Consider the following 20,690-nt stretch of genomic DNA (forward strand, 5'->3'; position numbering starts at 1 on the left):
TAGCATCAACTAACTAAAACAAAACATCTCTGAAAAATGCTCTTGAACTTGAACATATATCAACATTATATTAACTACCTAAAATGACAGAAATCATCCTCTCATCCACTAACATTGAGTTTATGACCTATACTGCAGGCAGCCACCAGGGGGAGCTACTCATGCTTTGGCTTCACTGTAGAGGAGCTGTCATGGCATCCATTTTTCTTACAGTTTATGATAGTGTGAGGATCATTTTAGAGTCAACACAAGTTTATGTCTTTGGTTTCCAAGAGTCAACTAAAGTCACCAAGTTCCAACCAAAACATGTCTGTCTCAGTTAAAGGAAGAACACTGAATGAAGTAACATTAGTGATATTAATGCAGTGATGGAACTGAATGTGTGTTCTATGTATCCTTACCTGGAAACTGAAGCATCAGGATCAGGAATAAAGACATTTGAATCCATCTGAACTCAAACATTGTGCTTCTCTGTCTCTCTCGTCCTCTTCTCTTGTCCTCACGTTGACCAATGACACAGTCTCTAAAGAGGTTTCTTCTAAAAAATGAATATAACATGTGACTCATGTGGTTAGTGAGGACACTTCCTCATAGAGACTTGAGATGTTCTGTCAGTTTCTAACTTAGTTGACAATATTACCTTTGAATCTTTCTTTCTTATATCAAAAAAGTGAAAACACTGTAAAAACAGTAGTTTATCTTTATCTTTGATGCATTAAATGACTCTCTTGTCTACAGTGTTTTGTCGTGTTACAGACCGTGTCTCAATCGTCAGTGTAATAGAGGAAGTTGAATGTGTCAAAACTGTCCGCTTAGATAAATGTTTGCGGTAATACAGTTCTTCTTTTCTATAAATAGTGTTTATTATAATAAACAGCATTCATGGAGATGTTTGACAGCACACATGAACAGACAGCTGAAGAGATAAACTCCTCACATCCAGAATTTAACTCTTGACGTCCATGATGATACTGTAGCAGCTGAGAAAGAACACAGATAAGGTGTCTTAGTGGTCTGAGAGCTGCTGGTTCCTCATTGTAACTCTGAAGTCACTGTTTTCTGAGAAGTGAAGGGGAAGTGTTTTGGTGAGAATGTGGGTCCAACAGCAGCAGAGCTCTGGAGGTTTGAGCCTCTAACGATGACCAGAAAAACACCAGAAACACAAACTGTTAACACACTGATGAGAGTGACTGTGTGAGTGTTGTATAAAATAGATAAGAGGCTGCACAGGTTTTAGTTTTACAGGATTCAAAGGTGTAATATTTATGTTTTACTGCATGGTTTCATGGAACTATCATTGCAAGTTAGTTTGTGTTTGGTTTGATAAAACTGTGCAGAAAAGAAGCACTAATGCATTTATCTCAACCAACAATCTTCACACGTTCAACTTCCTGTGTTGTGCTGATGAGCAAGAAGTTTTCTATTCTTGACCTCCCTCTAAAACACTGTAGTAAAGAGAGTCAGCAAAATGCATCAAAGATAAAAGTTAAAAAATAAAGTTTGAAAGTGTTCATTCTTTGTCTATGTGCAGAAAAGACAAATGTAGAGAGTTGATGTCAACAACTTCAATGAGGGACAGAGGTGAGACAACATAGACTGAAGTCTCTATGAGGAAGTGACCTCACTAACCACATGAGTCACATGTTATATTCATCTTTAAGAAGAAACCGCTTGAGAGACTGTGTCATTTATCAACGTGAGGACAAGAGAAGAGGACGAGAGAGACAGAGAAGCACAATGGTTGAGTTCAGATGTCACTTCCTCAGAGTGACTTCAGTCTGCGTCTTCACACCTCTGTTGCTGGGCAACGATGTTAAATTTGAATTTCTCAGAACTTTGTGTAGATATCAACATGGTCCCAAAATAGTTTTAAACAATGATTGTTTGTTGAGATAAATGTTCTTCTGTTTTTAGCCTGGTTATTATTAGACTGACGGTGGAGCATCTGTTGGGTTGCTGCTCATCTGCTGCAGCCAGTGTAACATCCTCTCTACCACCGTGTGAGGCAACTGTTTGCTCACCACAATCATTGGGAGGGTCGGAAAGGGTTTTGGCATGACTTGGCATCCAGCTTTCACTGTCATCTTACACAGACACACACACACGCACACACAATACAAACACATCCGCAAATAGTATCACTATGTGTAATACAGTTCCTCAAATGATCACTTGGTTATCCATTGCATCTGGCTTTTACTGTCATTCCCTCCACACTGCATACAGAGACATTCAGTAACAAGACCACAGCTCTGTAGGTACAAAAGAGTTTATTTTGACATGCTTAGGGGGAATGGAAAGGTAGGGCATAGATGAGAGGAATGAGAGGGGATGGGTTGACATGGTAAGGTATGAGAGGAATAAAACCACACGCATGCACTAAATACATAATACATAATAAATAATTAATTTATTAAAAACACAACACAAATAAAAGCATGCAATCATAAAACTCAATAACATATAAAAACCAAGTAAAAAAATACAATCATGCTAAAACCGTCTTCCTACCCTGTGACACATTGTTTCTGTGACGTGGAACTTGTTGGGTTTGAGAGACAGAACTACAAATCACGCTGGAGAGTCGATCATCAATACTTATTAATTTATTTAACGAGCTAGTTAGTTATAGTATCATCAGCGCTCACAAAGATAAATTGCTACAGATAACATTAAGAATTCAAGCTCATCAAAGTCAAACACTCAATATTAAATTCAGTTAAGATCAGTTCATCTATGTTGTACATTGAGAGACAACATTAAACAAACCTGTGAATATTAAACTTAAGGATAAATGGTGCAATTTAAATATAATATTCATAATTATTATAGGTTATATTTCTTGATAGATGGTGATAAAACTCAGTGGTTTTATTCTAATCTAACTGAAAATGAAAAGCTTTTTACAGCTGGTTCAGAAAATGGATTTAAAGAAAGACAAATTGCTAGTGTGAGAAATCAAAACTTGAATTTCCTACTAAATTATAAAAAAATTGACAAAAGTAAGAACGCCAATACACTAAGATGTGATGAGATGATGTTTAACAGCAGTGGACTCATCTCTGTGGTGAGTTGATGTTGAAGTTGTTGATCAGTGGAGTCTGACTGAAGCAGAAGGGTCTCCAGAGTTTTCATAGATCACTGTACCTTCACCTTCATCTTCATCATTCTGCACCTGTGGAAAACCACACGACAAACAAACATCACAAACACTGGTTTGACTCTGTGAAGTTGGAACAGTAGAAATGTTTGAATGTTCAGAGTTTAAACTCACAGTGTTTTCTTCCGTCTGTGTCTTGTTCCCTGAAAAGACAAATGAGAGAGTCAACTTTAGCTCCAACAGCCAAACTCCAGGTTCATCAAAAGGTTTTTACGTCTAAAATCAGTGAATGTTCTCACCTTTAGTTTTCAGCCACACGTTGACTGTAACAACAGATATTAAGAGTGCTGCTAAACCCACAGACACAATGATGGATCTCAACAAATGGGAAGAATCTGGATGTGTTTTGTTTCCAGCGTTTCGTTCTGTGCAGAAAATAAGATGCATTCAAGGTGTGTTAAATACATGCAGTGATATAAAAATGTCATTTGAAGTTTGCAATTTATCACGTTTACACACCAGAATCTTGTCATTTTAAAATATAACACTGAATATAAATCTATATTTTATGCATACATACTGTACAGTTTTCTGGTGGGAATATGACTGCAGGGGCCCCTGTTGTCCTGTTAATCTCTCCCCCTTTCTGGAGCGTAAATTTAAGAGGTTGCCCTGCTGAAGAAGCCTCCTTATCGACCAATCTTTACACCTTAGGAGTTAAGGTGCCAGTCTCTGATGCTGAACAGACCCATGCTAAGGGGTCTCTCTGAACTTTGAGGACCTCAACTAAGCCAAAAAGACAGACTTATAATCCTGTGGAAATTCCCACTCTATTCCAATTGGCCTTGAATTGAAAGAACATCAAGAGGAACTCAGGAACTAAAGGACAGAGGAGAGGAGTTAGTTCTCCTATTCATATGGACAGAATCTAAAAATAAATTAAACCTTAATGTCCATAACACTCTCTCCAGAGTGACCTGGGGAGGAAATCCAGATAAGGGTTGTAAATTCCTCACCTCCCTGTGTAAAATCCTGGCCTTCCCTTCTCTGTAAAATCCTAAATTTGATAGTATGTCTATCGAAATTGTAATCATCTGGTAAGTCATGTATTGTTTGTCAGGAAATGTAAAGGATCACAATGAGATGATTTTGATCCTCGTACGATAAAATTTAGATGATCTTGCCCAAATGCAGTAAGATGGATCAACAGTGCCCTCAAGTGGCTATCTTTAAAGTGTGATTAACCTTATGTATGTTCTTATACTAATAGTAGGTATAACTATTGAAATTATTATCATAGAAACCACAACCTTTCCTTTATTAGTAAAATATCTCCTATAAGGAAGAACCTGATGTTATTCATTTACTGATGCTTATAAGTTATTGATTTTGTCATTCAGAGATGTCATGTTGAATAATGTTGAATGTTGCTGTATAGGCAAAAGCATTGGAAGCGAACCATGGTGAATGATGGAATGATTAACTTAGTTAATATAAAGAAGGTTAAGAAGATCAGGTAACAGGATATGTTTAGACAAAGGACTATACTTGTTGCCTTTCTCTTCCCAAATCCAAAACCCGCACTGGAAAATGACATATATAACCAGAGGGACACGCACTTCTCCGCACTTCTTTTCCTCTTTACTTTTGTACTTTCCTTTTGTTCTCCTTTAGCTTTTTCTTCGATGCTTCTTCTTTTTCTTTTAACAACAGCTTGTGAATTCGTCTGCAGCGTGTTCCCCAAGCTCTGTTGTTTCTCGTCGGACCCTTGTTTTTTTTAACGACGCACAATTTTTGTAGTTAACTTTAATTTTAACTTTAAGTTTTTCATTCATTGTTCTACTCTGTGCACTGAAGTACCAAGTAAGAAAGCCAACTTAAGTTCACACTTTTTTTTAACTTCGTCAGTGCAGTTAGTTGGGGACTTCAGAGCCCAGAGTGTCCTTGTTGGGTGGCTGAAGCTGCAGACCACGCAACAAGTGCCTGTCAATCGATCCAGGTGAAGCCAGCTTCAGCGGCGCCGTGTCGTGTTTTTCCTACGATAAAAGGATGTGGTGCCCTAACGACACATTTAAAAGGTATAACAAACCTTACTTGATTCAGGAACAAGACCATGCATCACATATTTATAAAAATATCTCCAATCCTCAGAAATCTCTACATAAGTGAAGCGTTTCTTCACTGAGGAATGGGCTAAAATTCGTCTCTTCCTCCATACCTGGTAACTCAAACATTTGAGCCCTGCTCCATAATCCAATATTCATCTGAATGTCTTGTCCAGTTTTCTTACTCCAGCAAAGAAGCAGCAGAACTCTGAATCCTTTACTTCCTTTCCACTTCTTTGTGACTGATATCCCTGCCATACATGTCTAGTAAAGATAGTCACTCTCCTCCAGTGTCTTCTTGGGGAACACACATTCAATTCCACTGAAATGTCAGTAGGGCAGAACCCTTTATATTTAACACTTCTGGGTTCTCACCCAACGCCGTGCCCATGCAGCGTGATTACTTCATCACATCACCTACCAAAGCTAAGCTCCTCCAGCCAGTGGCGGCTGCTGGTCTTTCAAATAGGGGAAGCCCAGTTTTGTAAAATTGGCCAAATATTACATCATTAAATTTAACAGGGTTACTAATTAATTCTCCTTATATTGTATAGGCCTATGTTTATAGTTATTATTAGTTAATTACAGTGCATGAAAATGCACTCTACTGTTATCAGAAGCGTTCTTCGTATTATTATTATCATTCTTCTAACCAAAATTAATTTAATTAATTCAGCTTGAATCGTTTAACGTAGAAACTTCATTCAACTTTTAAGCTATCAACTTTTAAACTACAGTGGGTGCAGCTAGCTAGCTGGCTGGCTAGTTTACCCCCTACAATTCCAAATAAACGAACTTTTTAAAACTAAAATGAAAACAAGTAGCAAACTCAATAACGCTATATATTCACGATTTTATTTTGACAGATGGAAATAGTGCGATATATCGCAACAGATAATGATCAGTAGCTTAGTATACCCTATGGTATTACTGTAACTTCACTCGCCAAATATCCGCATGGGACTGACCTAAAATCCTTCGATGCAGAAGTATAGTCTGGTATAGGCTTAAAGCGCTGTCAATCACGACGAGTTCCAGCCACGTTAACAGTTCATCCAATCATCATACAGAAGCTCGGCGTCCTGGTACATCCCACTGCCCATTCACTCCCTGAGACGCCCGGCTTCCCTGGAAGTGACGATTTTGGAGCGTTTGTCCAATCAATGTCGAGCTTTTTTGCCCTGAGATCAGCCCATTCTGAAGCCCCATTGAAAGTCCATTGAAGCCGAGCCTCAATGGGTTTTTAAACGGACCGTGATATGAGAAAAAAAATCACGATAGACGAACGGCTAAAACTTATTAACGATTGTGTTATTATAAGAAGTAGCCATGAAGTCGATCATATTCTAGCACATTTTAGTTTGAGTAGTAACGTAAATTCGTAGTATTTGACGAAATTGCCAGTGATATTTTAGGGGAGGCTGAGCTTCCCTTGTAGTCTTAGAGCAATCGCCTCTGCCTCCAGCCCTCTCAGAAGAAAGCCAGGTTATATCATACCCACTAATGTCTCAGGTGTCTAAATCATCCTCACAGCGTCTTCACTTCCTCTCCTTCAGCTTCTTCCAACATGGCTTCTTTGACTTGTTTAGTTGCTGCACCTTATTCTCACTCAAGCTCCTTCATTTCCTATAAACCAACCATCTATCCAGTCAATCTATCCCTACTCTCCTTCCCCAACCTTCCATATATTTTCTCCCTTCACTTTCTGGCCTCCACCAGTCCACCCAGTTTTATCTACAGGGCCATCTTTTGTTTCAACTACCTTGAGACGACAACATCATCTACTGTAATCTGTGAATGTGATTTTTTTTTTTAACACAACAGTGAAGAATGCCACTAAAGATTCAGGAACAATAACGTACTGCATTGATCAGCTGTTATAAGGGGCTGAATGAAGTGGAAACAACAAGAAAGAAGACTGAGGCTGAATCAGAGAAAATCTAAACCAACAGTCAAGAGTCAGTCTGACATTCAGACTAATGAATTAAAAAGATGAGACGAACAGAGAGAAAGACATGTCCTGCTTTTACCTTGTGACATTTTCGTTGGTGGTGATTTTGTTGTTGCATCTTCACCTGAACAAAACCAATAGAAATCTTCAATGATCAGTACAGTGAGAACATACTCTGTGTTACCTTTACAACAATAGATGATAGAAACTGGTTTGATATTTAAACTTTCATCAGTCTGAGGTGATTTTAAACAGTTCATCATATTCTCACCTGTTTTCTCACCTGAGGACTGAGGGCTGAAGGTAAACAACTGAACTTTATTAGTGTAAACATCTGTCACTTTACACTTCAATAACTCATAAATCCTCTGATTAAGGTGAGATGTTGTAAATGTCACAGGGTCAGAGCAGGAAGGGGGTGATATCTCCATGTCTGATATTTCCTCTTCACCCTCATACAGCCACTCCACTCTGTGACTACAGTGATCATACTCCAACACAGAGCAGGTCAAGACGACTTTATCATTGTTCTCATGTTGAGTCACTGGAGAAGATGGAGATATTGAGAGAGAAAGACAACAAGAGTAAAATGAACTTCATCACTGTGATCATAATTATTGTAATGTTTCACTATGTTGTTCTAACAAGACAGTTTGACCTGGAAATATCATGACGGAAATACTCACTGGTAATAACAGAGAGATCAACATAAAAGTCTTCTCCTTGTTGTCGTCCTGATATGAACTGGCTACAGGTGTAAAAACCAACATCCTCATCTCTGACTTTCTTTATAACCAGAGAACAGTTTGTTGTAACACTCAGTCTGTCTGATTTAGATCTGATCTGTCCAAGAGTAACTAACATCACTGTTGTTGTGTCTCTTAAACCATTGAACATCCAGGTAGTACTGTCACAGTTCTTCTGTCCATCTATCACATTTCCACAAGACAAAGTGACGTCATGTCCAACTCTGACAGTGACAGATGAATGTTGTCCAGTTGCTGCTGTTAAGACAAAGAGACAGAAATGTAAGAAAATAAAGTGTAACATGAAAATGACTGTTATGTTCATAGTTAGCATAGACTGTAGAATAAAAATGGACAAAATATCCCCAGTTCCTTCCATTGGTCAAACTTAGGCTAGCATCCCGGGGATAAGGGTGGCACATATACACTGTACTTATCTATCACTGTTCTACGGGACCGATTAACAGAGTGGTTGTCATCGCAACAGTTAGTCATCATGATGTCACACCCTGTTTTTATAGGATCCAATAACTAAAATGAAACTTTGCAGAAAATTGGACACTTTAACGTACATCAGGTTACTACCTAAAATGACAGAAACCAAAGAAAATGTATTTAACATGTACTTTACTCTTTGCTGTTTTTGTTTGGCTCAAGTCCCATCCACTAACATGGAGGGGGCAGAGCTTTTGACCTATACTGCAGGCAGCCACCAGGGGGAGCTCCACATGCTTTGGCTTCACTTTAGAGGAGCTGTCATGGCGTCTACTTTTCATACAGTCTATGATAGTTAGTGTGAGGATCATTTTAGAGTCAACACAAGTTTGTGTCTCATCTTTGGTTTCCAAGAGTCAACTAAAGTCACCAAGTTCCAACCAAAACATGTCTGTCTCAGTTAAAGGAAGAACATTGAATGAAGTAACATTCGTAATATTAATGCAGTGATGGAACTGAATGTGTGTTCTATGTATCCTTACCTGGAAACTGAAGCATCAGGATCAGGAATAAAGACATTTGAATCCATCTGAACTCAACCATTGTGCTTCTCTGTCTCTCTCGCCCTCTTCTCTTGTCCTCACGTTGACGAATGACACAGTCTCTAAAGAGGTTTCTTCTTAAAGATGATTACAACATGTGACTCATGTGGTTAGTGAGGTCACGTCCTCATAGAGACTTTGTGAGGAAGTAAACTTTTTATTAGCCGGCTTTATCAGCTTAGCTGAATTTTCTTTTACACTAAGATCTCTTGCATGTATGCTCTGTTTCCTGGTCATTTATTATGATTATACTTTTGTTTAAACCAGCTATGATCAACTGGAGCTCGCAGCTCTTCATTGGAATGTCTCAACCAATTTATTTATTTTTGAAAATTACACATTTGAATTTCTTTTTGCTCACCACTGTCATAGAGAGGGTAAGAGAAAGGCATTGGCATCACTTTGGCAGTGGTGTTCAAAATGGATGGCATCCAGCTTTCACTGTCATTATACTGTACATGCAATAAAACTCAGGAGCACTGATGGAATGTTGCTTAAATACAAAAATATATATAAAAAAGCACACATGTAGAAAAACACCCAGTTTACACATACACAATACAGGCATCTCCACGAATAGTATGACCACGTGGAGTGCTGAGCCGCTGTGTTTGTTCTAAACTATGTTTTCAGACTCTGGGTCAGACTTTCTACAAATAGATTCCCACCAATTTGCTCTGCTGCCTAACCCTAACCCTACCGCTCACCCTAACCCTGCCTCTAACCCTTTGAATTTATGCAGATTAACAATGCATCAATTCAAACGACTTCCCACTGCTGCTGAGAAAGGGTCACCTCAGTCTTACTTTATCTCTACTTTAGCGTTTTTCCGCTCATTCAAGTTTTAGCCCAACCTTTTACTGTTACTATTGCTCTTTCACCACTCTCGTTATTTCCCTTCCTTCAATATGACAACACAGAAAAGGGAAGTGACACATTTCCCATCAAAGAAGAAGAAGTTCACAAGTGGCAAGAGGCAGACAAAGACTCAAGTCTGCAGGTGGTTTAAAATGTAATTCCGATTCTGCTGCTTCAATTTACAGGTAAGAAAATATGCAACATGAAGAATTAGCATGAATATCCCAAGTGCTGTCATTGCTAAGTGTAGTGACTCAATCATCCACCTGAAGGTATATCCAAAGGTCAAAGGTGAAAGGCAACTAGACTCTTTCCTCAATGACTGGTGGGGAATTCAGTGTTTTTTTTCCAAGTTCAATTTTCACTTACACTATTAAATGAAAATGTCATAAAACATCTAATGGATATTCACCAGTTCAAAGAAGAAATTCAGAGACACAAATGTTTGCGTTTCAGACCATCTTTGCCTGAGAAAGGACATAAATGTTTTTTTCCCTACCAAAAGGCAAAGTAAATGGTCGGTTAATTGCCATATATGACCAAATATTATACAGTACATATGTTATTATGTTTTGGATTTTGAATTTTTGTTTAAAGGTGCAATAAGCTCTTTAATTAATAAAAAACAACAACAATAAACATTAAAATGGAGTTCCTCAGGGATCCATCCTGGGGCCCACTCTGTTCCATCCATCTCTCCATGCATGGAAAGCAGTAACATGTATAACCATAGTTAAATGAATAATTCTAAAATCTGCTTGTCCAACATAACTAAGCTTTTCTAAATGTAACCCATTCAAAAATGGCTTATAGATTTTGAACACAATTCCATTTTTTTCTACCTGGAGTAGCAGATTGGAACGGACAAAATATCCTTTGGAATCTCAAATTATTTTTTCATGTACCGTAAGGCTCTTATCTGGACTGCAGAGGGGTGGATACATTTTTCTTAACACTGAAGATGAACTTATCATCTACAGCAGGGGGCAGTGTGGGGTGCATGAGGGGGAGAGTGGTAGGACGGAAAAACAAGTGCAACAAGCTGAAGCGGAAAGGAAGTAAAACTGGGTAGAGAAGAAACTGTAAGTAGTGATGGCCAGTCGAGGCTTTGTTGAAGCCTCTACACGTGATTAAAAAAAAGGTTCATTAGTCGAAGCTTCAATGACACAGTGCTCTATTGGGACATCTAGTGGAGAATAAAATGCAGTACAATCGAGACGTGTCATACTGGTTCATCCTTGTATTGGACTTGATTTGCCATGCACATTCCTGTTCGACTACACCACATGGATATGTGGTTTAAAGCTGATAATAAATAAATGATATACATATTACAATAAAATACATAAAAAGCAACCAATGGGAATCGAACCCTTGCTTCACGAAAGACCGTTGTTTTTATCAATGTACCACTAGCCCCTTTTGACGTTGGACCTTTTGATCTACGTCACTAATACACTCTACCTTCGGTACCTTCGCTTACATCATCTACTTTCATTTGCTCTTGGTATCATGGTTTTGTAGTGTTAGAGAATATTTATACTGAATGCAACACTGTCAAACCAAATCTCTCTTGACTCAGTCATTATTTGCTTCGAAGACTCAACTCATCTCTCCCGAAGAGCCGAGACAACCAAACCAGTGACAGGGTTTCTGAATGAAGCAGTGAAATGGTTCATACGTCATAAAACATGTGATTTGTCCGAACCAAAACTATACACGCATTTGTGACTCTGAGAGTCTGAGTGAGAGTTAGAAAAATAGGATTGTATAGCATGTTTGATCGCTCTAGACCAGGGGTTCCCAAACTTTTCCATGCCAAGGTCCCCCAAACAGCATTAGCTTCTGGCCGAGGACCCCCTTTGCAAACCTACAGACAATGCTTCAAAATATGTGAAGAAACGTCAATTTTTAGAATGTTTTTTCTTACTTTTATTTACTATTCAATAACTATTACATTTGTTTAGCATAAGTGCTGCCTCATATTTTCTGATTTTAGTTGGCCATAGGTTTCGTAGGTTTTTTTGCAGCAGTGTCCTCCACAGCAGGGCTGTTGGTCTGTTCCTTCAGTCTCTTTCTTTTCAAAATCCTGTCCATTCTGTGCTAGCTACACGCTAGCTTGAGGGGCAAAGCAGCTTGATAAATGGCACAAACCGATGAGCATGGCAAATAACATTTCTATATATCAAAATTATTATAATATTATTATATTATTTTATATTTTATTATATTATGAAAATGATTTTAAAAAATAATTTGATTATATTTTACAATAATGATTAAAAATAATTAGATTCTATTTTTTTATTTTTGCAATTTTTTTCTTATCTTCCCTCCAATTATCTGAGGCCCCCCTAGCGCCCCCAGGGGGGGGGGCTCAGACAACTGGAGGGAACATAAGAAAAAATATATATAATCGAATTATTTTTTAAATCATTATCATAAAACATAATTATTAATAATATATCATATCTAAATGTTATTTGCCATGCTCATCTTTCTGATTCCCTGCCAGTCAAAACATCGTTGGCACCATTTATCAAGCTGCTTTGCCCTTCAAGCTAGCATGTAGCTAGCACAAAATGGACAGGTTTTTGACAAGAAAGAGACCGAAGGAACAGACCAACAGCCCTGTTGTGGAGGACACTGCTGCTGCAAAAAAAAAAAAAACTAAGAACTCCTGGCCAACTAAAATCTGAAAATATGAGGCAGCACTTATGCAAAACAAATGTAGTAGTTATTGAATAGTGAATAAAAGTAAGAAAAAAACATGATAAAAAAATGACATTTCTTTACATATTTTGTATTGTCTGTAGGTTTGCAAAGGGGGTCCCCGGCCAGAAGCTCATGCTGTTTGGGGGACCTTGGCATGGAAAAGTTTGGGAACCCCTGCTCTAGACTACTGTATGGTTTCAAGTGGATTTATAATAATAATAATAATAATAATAATAATAAGGATACTAGTTATTAAAGATCATGTTTCCTATTTGGCATGTCAGATTGTAACCCTATATACTCTTCACGTATATTATGTAAAGAACCATTTAAATGGTGCCGTTTATGTATCTATGTATATCTACCAATCTAGTGTATCTAACTATGTAACTAATTTATCTATTTCTCTCTGCATCTTACTATATATCTACAATGATTCTCCACAAAATATGCAATCTGATACAACACTACTAACTCTCAAAGCAACCAACAGCAACAAACCATAGTCTGCAAAGAAACATTCAAATGAACAACACTAAATAGGGATAGGATATCCGGGATATCCCTGAACACAGTCGATCCCACCAGGTGATTCACATGACAAATCGAACCCCTCAGGTGATTCGTTTGCCGCTGAAGCACTTGAACTGCTTCGAACGTCACTCAAGTGCTTTCAAACGCCACTAGCCACGTGACCGAAACACGCCTCGGCACAGTGGTTTAATACAATTGCTTCATGAGCTATGAGGACTGTCACTAACTGTAAGCAGAAGATAACACTGTTGATTAAAGCTTCTTTTGAAAGGGGACTGTTCGAATATAGTGAACAAGGACTGATTAGTCAAAGATTGCAGAGGATTTAACATTGGGAATCTTTTTCTCCAGTTCTTTTTTTTTTGTGCACTTCATTTGTGAATACAAATTGAGCCCTTGTAGTTTTTCGAGAGCTGTTTTGTGGTGTTTGCAGTTGTTTATTAAATGCTGGCTATTTGTTCTGAGTAAATCAAGTAGGTGGTCTGTTGTTTTTATTCCATGACTCCTCCTTGAAAAGTACCCTAGCTGATTGTGTTTACAGGTATCCCTTCATAGTGTGCTAGGGAAGATGTTATATACAATTTTCAGAACTAATGTTAAGAATCCAAAGCTTCCCTCAAGCTCTTACTCATTAGCACTTTGTCTAAACTAACACAGGTGTGCTCATTAGCCGTAGCAATGTGAGGAAATACCCCACCAGCGTGGGTATTTCAGGCTGCTGTTGCTATGTGGCTTGCTGTTGCTATGTGGCTTGCTGTTGCTATGTGGCTTGCTGTGCTCTGTTGCACAAACCCATGTGTCGGAAAAGTCCCCATTTTCAAATGCTCCACTTTTGTAAATTCTTCTTCAACTTTCAAAATAGACACGAACCAGTCAAGACTCCTCATTACAGAGAGGAAGCAAAAGGTTACAAATCACAGGGAGCAGGTTCCTCTTTTCTCAGTTTAGGGGTAATGGCAGAGAAGAAAGGGCAGACAAATATCTGAAGCACAATGGCTGGATTCAGATGGATTAAAACGCCTGCATTTCTGCTTCTGGCCTTCCGTCTTATTGGTAAGGATACCACCTATAACACACCGAAACTTTTGTTGGATTTATAATTATCTCCACGCTAAACCTCTACATAAAAAGCCTTCTAAATGTTTCTAGTTTTTTCTCTTTTTTTTCTCCTCATTATTACTGCAGCAGTCAGTGAACATCATTCACCCAGCTTAGTCGTCAGAGATGGAGCTAAAGCTTCTCTGCCTTGTCAGAGTGTGAAAGAGGCTCGGCATGAATGTAGCAGCAGCGACTGGCTCTTCTTGAGTCCAGGAAGCAGCAACACGGCAACAAAAGTTCACCGTGGACACGTTCAGGAAAATCGAGACAGACTGAGTGTCACAGCGAACTGTTCCCTGGTGATTGAGAACGTCACAGCTGAGGATGTTGGTTTCTACACCTGCAGACGATTCAGATCTGGACAAGATTATGACGATGCTAATGTTTATGTGTTTCTCGTCAACGGTGAGTCTTTGCACAGAGACATTTTGTCTTGTCTCGTTAGACTGACACACTCTGATATTCCAATATGTTCTTAATGTTCTTCATTAGTCGCCAAACATGATGAGAACCAGCAGTGGGTGAGGTTGTCCTGCTACGTGAGAGCAGATCAGCGGCGTCCAATCACACTGAAGTGGCTGTATGACGGTAAAAATGTGGGTGAGGACAACACAGTGACACAAGAGGTGAAGACAGGGGAAACCGGCTCCTCGGTGACCGTGACATTTCCTGCCCGTCTCAAGCAGTTTAATGAGTTATTCAAGTGTCACGTCAGAGATGACTACACTGAAACGGTGTCGCTGTTCACCTTCAGCTATCCGTCGCCAGGTGAGAAACCAAGAATGTAATGAGCTTCAGGATGTTAGATCACCTCTAACCAATTCAGATCCAAAATGTTTATTGTCATATGCGCAGTAAAAACGACAGTTTACACCATATAATGTAATCCTTACTTGGCAAGTCTGCCTTACTAGCAACGCTAAATAAATAGCTGAAAGAAATGTAAAACCTACAAAAGGCCAAAATATATAAAAAACAAGGTGCAAGAGAAATCTATTAACTCTATTATCTTTTGACCCGATTCAATGTTTAATGTTATTTGGGTAGTCCGCAAAAAAAACATAAAGTACCTGACACATAAACTTGGGAACGCTTTTTAAATGTACTTATTTTTTGGAGGTTTAAATTGGGTTTTTCGTAACTTTGAAGGTAACAAGCTGCATATTCACGCTGTGTATTTTAGGATTTTTGAATGTTAATGATGAAAACCATCCGCTTACTGTAGACGATAATCCACGAGGCATTTCTTTCTGTACTTTTCGTTGGGTTTTCTTGCTGCTGTAGCTTTTATGTTTAATGCTAACGCTGTATTTCGCTTAGTTTTTCTACCGGACAATGACTGTAAAAACGTCTCATTTGTTTTGTCCGGGTGAAGATGCGACAACAACGCCAACAACAACGAGAGCAGCAGATAAAGGGTCAAGGATCATCCTCACAGGCGCTGATACCACTAAACATCCACCATTAGGTAGTCATTCAAAATGATTTTATCACTTTTAAGTATTTCCTCCTGTGGTTTTCTTTTAATGATGGCTCTCCCAGCAACAACTATTCACTTTCTTTCTCTTATTCTCACTTCTAGGTTGGTGGTTACTCGTGGTTGTGGGTTCAGCAGCACTCGTAACCGTGGTTGCAGTGGTTGTGGTGGTTGTGGTTATAAGATATAAAAGAAACAAAGGTGAGAAGATTCACTCATTACACTTTTACACTTTAAAAAGACTTTACTTGGGTGGTAAAGTAGACTTTCCTTCTTTGTTTTTTTTTTTTCAGGGGAAAAAGTGCAAGTGGATGACAATGCAGTAAGTTTTAAAATGGTGGCATGGGGGGGGGGTCAGTTAGCTTAGCTTAGCATAAAAACAAGGAGAAACAATACAATAAATGTCTAAAATGCATCCACCGGCACCTCTAAACTACTACTTCTTGAAGTATGACTGTTTAGCTGTTATTGCGGCAAAGTTTTAAAATGAGATTATAAAATGTTTGCACAGTTGTGACTTCACAGAGCAAACCAGGTCATACTCTAGTACCTAAACTCTTTGAACTGCTGAATATATTTTGGTAAATACTTTAATTTGCAGGTTCCCAAACATTAGATAAGAAAAGTATAGTCGCTCTCACGTTTGTATTGAAGTATCGATCTTGGATAAAGGAGGTCAGTTAGCTTAGCTTAGCATAAACACAAGGGCAAACAGCACAATAAATATCTGAAATACATCCGGCAGCACTTCTAAATTACTACATCTCAGCGTAAAATGGTTTATCCGTTCGTATAGTACGTGAGTCGGTGAACTGCTGTTTGCCAAGAAATGGTTTCAACACATTTCAAAAGTACAAATTGTGGTTTTTGAGAACGGAAAGTTTTATCATCAGGGGAGAAATGGGAAGGAAGTTGATGCAGCTTGACTACATCTGACTAAAACTAAAGAAACGACCAAGGGATAAGAATGAAGAACCGAGAGCACAGTCAAACGGCTCTTAATATATTAGATTATCATAGCGTGTTGTTGTGTCCTTTGCATAGGCTGACCCTGAAGATGTTTCCTACGCCTCTGTCAGCTACACCAAGAAGACCGTCAGTAAAGCCCTGGTAAGCTGCCTGCTTTACTGATGATTTTTGTCTATACAGTATATTATATTTTTATGTGGTCTACTGCCCAAGGATACCTGAAAATAAGTGTTCAATATGTAGTAATAAGTTCAGAGGAAGTTGGCAAAAAATGTGTTGCACATTTTATTTTAGGCTTTAAAAATAGTCAAACAGAAAAAAGCTGCATGTTTGACGGGAAGACACACCGTCTGGTATTAAATGTTGCTCTACTCATTCTTTCACAACACTCTCATAGCACACTAGGAAATGGTTTTGGTGAAACTTTCTGATTGCTCAGCACCAGGCAGCAGACAGACACAGTTAGAGACAAGTTTTAGATCACAGCAGAGCAGCCAAACAGCTGATTATTTTGCAAAGAGTCGTCAAAAACCATTAAAACGGTGCTAGAGGAGAGAGAATAACGTAGTTTCCATTACCTACATTAATCTGTAATTGCAGGTTTAAATGAGCAATATTTAAAATGTTCTCCAGAAGAGGTCGCTGTTGTTTCTGATAAACAGTTCTGAGATTTTGAAGCCTAACTACAGTTGGGGCTGTGCAGCGATACTTCTTCCTCTCATAATGGGCTCATGACAGACGCTGCACTGACTCATGATCTCATCTGCAGTAGATTTAGGAGCTGTGACGGGCTCATGCTAGCTCTTAGCATACTAACAATAGATATATCCAGGTGTCTGTCTGACACACAAAAGCAGAGTGGTGTCTTGATTGTAATAAACATTTAGTGTATATTCAGGATGATTTGTTGCTGAGTTTCTAGCTTTGATGATGAGTCTGATCCTAAGAAAAGGTGCAGCAAACTGAACTTTTCTACAATTAGATGACTTCGCTTGTCAGATTGTTATGTTTCTGTTTTGTGAATAATTCACAGTCCGCATGGCGCTGTCACCCTTTTTGCCTCTCAGGTACCAGTTCACGATGAAGGCGATACAGTGACCTACAGCACTGTGAAAGCATCTTCCTCTTCTGATGGAGTCTGTGCTGATCCCAGTGTCCTCTACGCAACCATCAACAAAGCAGTCAGATAAGAAGGAAGCAGTACTCAAGAACTGGCTTTGGATAGGGATATTTTTCAGAAAACTGTATTTTAGCCTTGATATGGTGCGCTATCCATGGCTGCAAAGGAGGGGTTGAACAACTTAGGATTTTTTAAAGTCAACTAATATGTGGTGAAAATTGATTTGGCGATGGCTATTCAATGACATCACTCATTAAAAACAGCAGAAATGTCTTGCAACAGTGAAACCTATGTTCTCGACCTGAAGACATATCGTAGCATCTCACACTAAAGAAGCTACTTTTCTTTTCTTCAAGTTTACTGAAACTTGAACACAGGCTACTGTCGGCCGTAGACCACGTCAACACCATAAACACTGTCAGTCTTACACTTCTAATATCCGGTTCTCGCTCGGCAAACTCTCAGCTCTACCCTAGCTTCTATCTCTCTTATGGTGCATTCACTGACATCAAGGACAAAAAACACGCTCTGCAAACACAGCAACAATGTCAACTGATAGAACACAACAGAACTGAACATATCAATCACATGAGCTTATCAGTGTGTGCTGCAGATATGTATAGTCTATATAAATCAGCACCGTCAATAGCATTTAATAGTACTTCACAGCGTGTTGTTAGATAGGATAATGTAGCCAAGATAAAAAAAAAGTGGCATATCTCCAAAGCCTTTTCCGTGTATAACAGCTAAAAGTCTAATAACTTTAGACGATGAAATTTACCATCAAATAGTTAATGTGCAGACTCCTTCTGTGTTACCACGGGTGAAGTTGTTAACTGACTGCTATCCAGAGGATTTGATCCATTCCTCTGCTTGCATTAACGGATTATTTTTATTTTTTTTTCAGATGCATTGCAGTAGTACTTTAGTTGTATTTCAAGACTGACATGTCTCACTCACATGTAACCTGTCTTCTAGGAGGCGTCCACATTGTTATTGTCACATGATCTGTGACTTGTCGACTTCCTGCTTAAAGCATTACAGTACAGCAGTTAAGTTGACTACACGTTACAAACCACACTGCAAAGCACAGGGAGGAAAGCTGTGGGTGGCAGAATCCTTTCCAGGAGGTATTGTTGTAAGGAACCCTTTTCTCCAGGAGAGGGCCTAGTAGGTCATGTAGTATGTGGTCAAACACCTCAGCAGTCAGAAGTCTGCTTTCTGTGTCTATAAATTGCATTCAGGAAATTATATTAGGCCACTCTTTCCTGTTGATGTTAATATATTTTTCACAAAATAAAATCTTCAGTTGGTCTTTTTCTGTTGAAAAGATGTTCTCACTGTCCAGTAAAGTCTTGACATTGTATTGTTCCTATTTGTGTATGTGCTGCTCATCTGGTGGACATTTCTGGCGACCAAAATGTTTAAATGTCATTTGGAAGATACCAAATGTGTCCTGTCCAAAAAAAAAAAAAAAAGTAAGACTTAAAGTTCCCAAATCAGGCTCTCATTTTGGACAAATCATCATTTATTGTAAAGATGCAACACATTTCATCACATTCAAGAAAAAAATGGGGGGATAACTGTTTAAATTGTTTAAAAATATATTGTATAGGTAGCTTATGAGGAAAATCTGAAAATACAATCCAACGTGTGCTAATATTTTTTAAATTGCATGTATTGTATTTAAATAAATGCATAAATTGTTACTCATTTCCCATCAAAGACAGAAGGTTTGAGATTAGAATAATTTGTTTCTTTGAGCCTTACCTTATTTATCTGTTCATCATTATCAAAGGTCACCTTTTCCAGAGCCCTGCTGCTCTTGTATTTACAATCGCACAACACTTCTCCCACTTTTTCTGCTGAAAGAATACTAAAATGCAATGAGGAACTCTAAATGAGCATCCTGTCTGACTGTCCTGAGTTGCACAACGGTTGGTAAAATGAATCAGTTCTACACTTTATTCTGATTTATTTTTAGGTTGCAGTAGCTGAATGACTCGTTTTGCAACCTCAGCGCCTCATAAGCATCATTACCACCAGGGTTGGGTAGTAATGGATTACATGTAATCTGGATTACGTAATCAGATTACAAAAATCAAGTAACTATAATCAGCCCAGATTACAATACAAAAATTGTGTAATCAGATTACAGTTACATTGTTGGGGATTACCTGATTACATTTTATCAATAAACCTTTGATTAATGAGCTTTGAAACATTAGATGTGAAAAAATCCTAATACACTATATTACCAAAAGTATTCGCTCACCCATTCAAATGATCAGAATCAGGTGTTCTAATCACTTGGCCTGGCCCCAGGTGTATAAATTCAAGCACTCAGGCATGCAGACTGTGAAACAAGACATTTGTGAAAGAATGGGCCGCTCTCAGGAGCTCAGTGAATTCCAGCGTGGAACTGTCATAGGATGCCACTTGTGCAACAAATCCAGTCGTGAAATTTCCTCGCTCCTAAATATTCCACAGTCAACTGTCAGCTCTATTATAACAAAATGGAAGCGTTTGGGAAAAACAGCAACTCAGCCACGAAGTGGTAGGCCACGTAAAGTGACGGAGAGGGGTCAGCGGATGCTGAAGCGCATAGTGCAAAGAGGTCGCCGACTTTCTGCACAGTCAATTGCTACAGAGCTACAAACTTCATGTGACCTTCAGATTAGCCCAAGTACAGTACGCAGAGAGCTTCATGGAATGGGTTTCCATGGCCGAGCAGCTGCAGCCAAGCCACACATCACCAAGTGCAATGCAAGGCGTCGGATGCAATGGTGTAAAGCACGCCGCCACTGGCCTCTAGAGCAGTGGAGACGCGTTCTCTGGAGTGATGAATCACGCTTTACCATCTGGCAATCTGATGGACGAGTCTGGGTTTGGAGGTTGCCAGGAGAACGGTACATTTCAGATTGCATTGTGCCAACTGTGAAATTTGGTGGAGGAGGAATTATGGTATGGGGTTGTTTTT

The 20,690-nt window shown here is 38.8% G+C and overlaps 1 protein-coding gene across 1 annotated transcript; it reads left to right on the top strand.

Moving 5' to 3' along the window:
• Positions 1-14,038: 14,038 nt before the first annotated feature.
• Positions 14,039-18,022, top strand: LOC311499405 (uncharacterized protein; the record flags this gene model as incomplete). Its single annotated transcript, XM_084560356.1, has 8 exons — positions 14,039-14,099; positions 14,232-14,549; positions 14,637-14,912; positions 15,520-15,612; positions 15,727-15,822; positions 15,915-15,943; positions 16,666-16,731; positions 17,658-18,022. 8 exons carry the CDS (start codon positions 14,039-14,041, stop codon positions 17,778-17,780), a joined length of 1,062 nt encoding a protein of 353 aa, XP_084416482.1. The 3' UTR covers positions 17,781-18,022.
• Between the last annotated feature and the right edge of the window lie 2,668 nt (positions 18,023-20,690).

The sequence above is a fragment of the Chelon labrosus genome (genome assembly GCF_963514085.1).
Source record: "Chelon labrosus genome assembly, chromosome: 14".
Lineage (NCBI taxonomy): Eukaryota > Metazoa > Chordata > Actinopteri > Mugiliformes > Mugilidae > Chelon > Chelon labrosus.